The sequence below is a fragment of the Chiloscyllium plagiosum genome, chromosome 44, assembly GCF_004010195.1.
Source record: "Chiloscyllium plagiosum isolate BGI_BamShark_2017 chromosome 44, ASM401019v2, whole genome shotgun sequence".
Taxonomy (NCBI): domain Eukaryota; kingdom Metazoa; phylum Chordata; class Chondrichthyes; order Orectolobiformes; family Hemiscylliidae; genus Chiloscyllium; species Chiloscyllium plagiosum.
In genome coordinates this window covers 13,708,375-13,710,158 of record NC_057753.1, presented here as the reverse complement: position 1 = coordinate 13,710,158, position 1,784 = coordinate 13,708,375, and the positions used below count along the sequence as shown (strand labels likewise).

At 40.1% G+C, this 1,784-nt stretch overlaps 1 gene segment (V, D, J or C); it reads left to right on the top strand.

The window, feature by feature from the left end:
- The first annotated feature begins 220 nt into the window (after positions 1 to 220).
- Positions 221 to 731, top strand: LOC122543703. The segment is given in 2 exon segments: positions 221 to 236; positions 322 to 731. Coding segments are annotated over 2 exon segments (426 nt in total).
- The last annotated feature ends 1,053 nt before the right edge of the window (positions 732 to 1,784 follow it).

Sequence of the window (1,784 nt, the reverse complement as noted above, 5' to 3'; positions counted from 1 at the left end):
AATATTGTCTTTCATCGTCAACTGTTTCTGTTTCCCCTACAGTTGACGTCACATTTGAAAACATAACCAATCGCAGCAAGGGGAAGCTTTATTCAATTTCCCAAGGAGTGAGGCCATCTCCCGAGGAAAGATTAAATATAAGAGTCAGCAGACCATTTATTGTATGTTGTTTACGGTCGAAGCAGATATCATGTGTTTACTGTATTTTTTGTTGGTAATAATGGCCGTGGTGACCAGTAAGTCAGAGTAAAATTTGAGATTGTGTGTTTAATTGGATATACCTATTCAGATTTTCAACATTTTTTTATGTATTTGTTGCAGGAACGGGAGGCCAAGATTCCGTTTCACAGGATCCATCTGAATGGACCGTTCAGGAAGGCCATACTACAATACTAAACTGCCGTTACACAACAGCAGCATTATTTGGAGAAGCTCTCTTTTGGTACATCCAGTATCCTGGGGAAGCTCCGAGATATTTACTGCAGAGATACGATAAGCAGCAAGGTGCCAGATCCACAGATTTCACTGACCGATTTTCTGCTAATTTGGACAAGGAAAAGAAAACAGTTCCTTTAAATATCTCCGAGGCTCAAATCTCCGACTCTGCTGTCTACTACTGTGCACGGAGCTCCACATTGACACAGCGAAGCAGCCAGCGTGTGCAAAAACCGGCAAGACACCCTTACGTCTCTTTCTGCATAAGATCACTGGGCAGAATTATGAATTGTTAGCATAATAAAAACAACATTTTATTATTACCTTGCCCAACTGTTTTCTTTTTTCCATATTGATTCCACTACATTCTGTTTAAATTCCTCTTTATATTAGGTTAGTCTTTTTTATTACTTACAGTGAGCAGGTGTGTAAACGGCAGATTCTGGTACTAGAATTGCAACAGGACTTATCATTCCTCATTTCCCAAAACAGATATTGACCCCGATAAAGAAGTCAAACTACTATTAAAGCCCAGTTCATTATTCTTTTGTACATCAGCGAAATGACGTTGTTCTAATGTTATTTTTTTATTCAGAGCAAGGTCGATTGATTTGTGCATCTTCTTCAATATACGAGAGTTGGGGATAAAGGCGGATACACGATAAATCACCTTACAGAGTGGAGAAACAGGACTGAAGTTTCAAATCAAGCCATCCAGCTTCTCCTCACTGTGATCTGAGGCTCACTTTCTCTCTGAACAAAAGGGTTATGAGTTGATCTGGTCCCACCTGGTGACACTTCGATAAATTAACCAATCGGCATTGACAGTGGATATGACACATCTGAATTTCTGCCATTAGTTGTGTGCAGAATCACTTCAGCTTTATCTCCCTCTGCTCAAACCCACCATTAGTTCTGAGCAATCTCAGACACTGATAGAAACGGGAGTAAACCTTGTACAGAAGCAAATCCTCAACATGAGAGAGGTTGTAGATAATCTTATATGGAGTAACATCACTTTGAAAATGGCCAACAGGAAAGAATGTCTCGGCATGATATCTCCTATTAATGCTGAAAAGAGGAGTGAGATTTCAAATTTCGTTTACTCCACAATAAGTAAACGGCAGGAAAAAAAACACGGTGCAGTTATTTACAGTACATTTTAATAACTCATTTTGCTCATCGGCATCTTCGGCCAACAATGCTTGACACACAGTTCACCATCGCCCTCACCCCACCCCAACCAAACCTCCTCACAACCCACGTTGTTTAGATGCATAATGCTTAAAATCTCAGAGAAAAATGTAAATTGTTGGAAAAGCTCAGGACGTCTGGCAGCATCTGTAGAG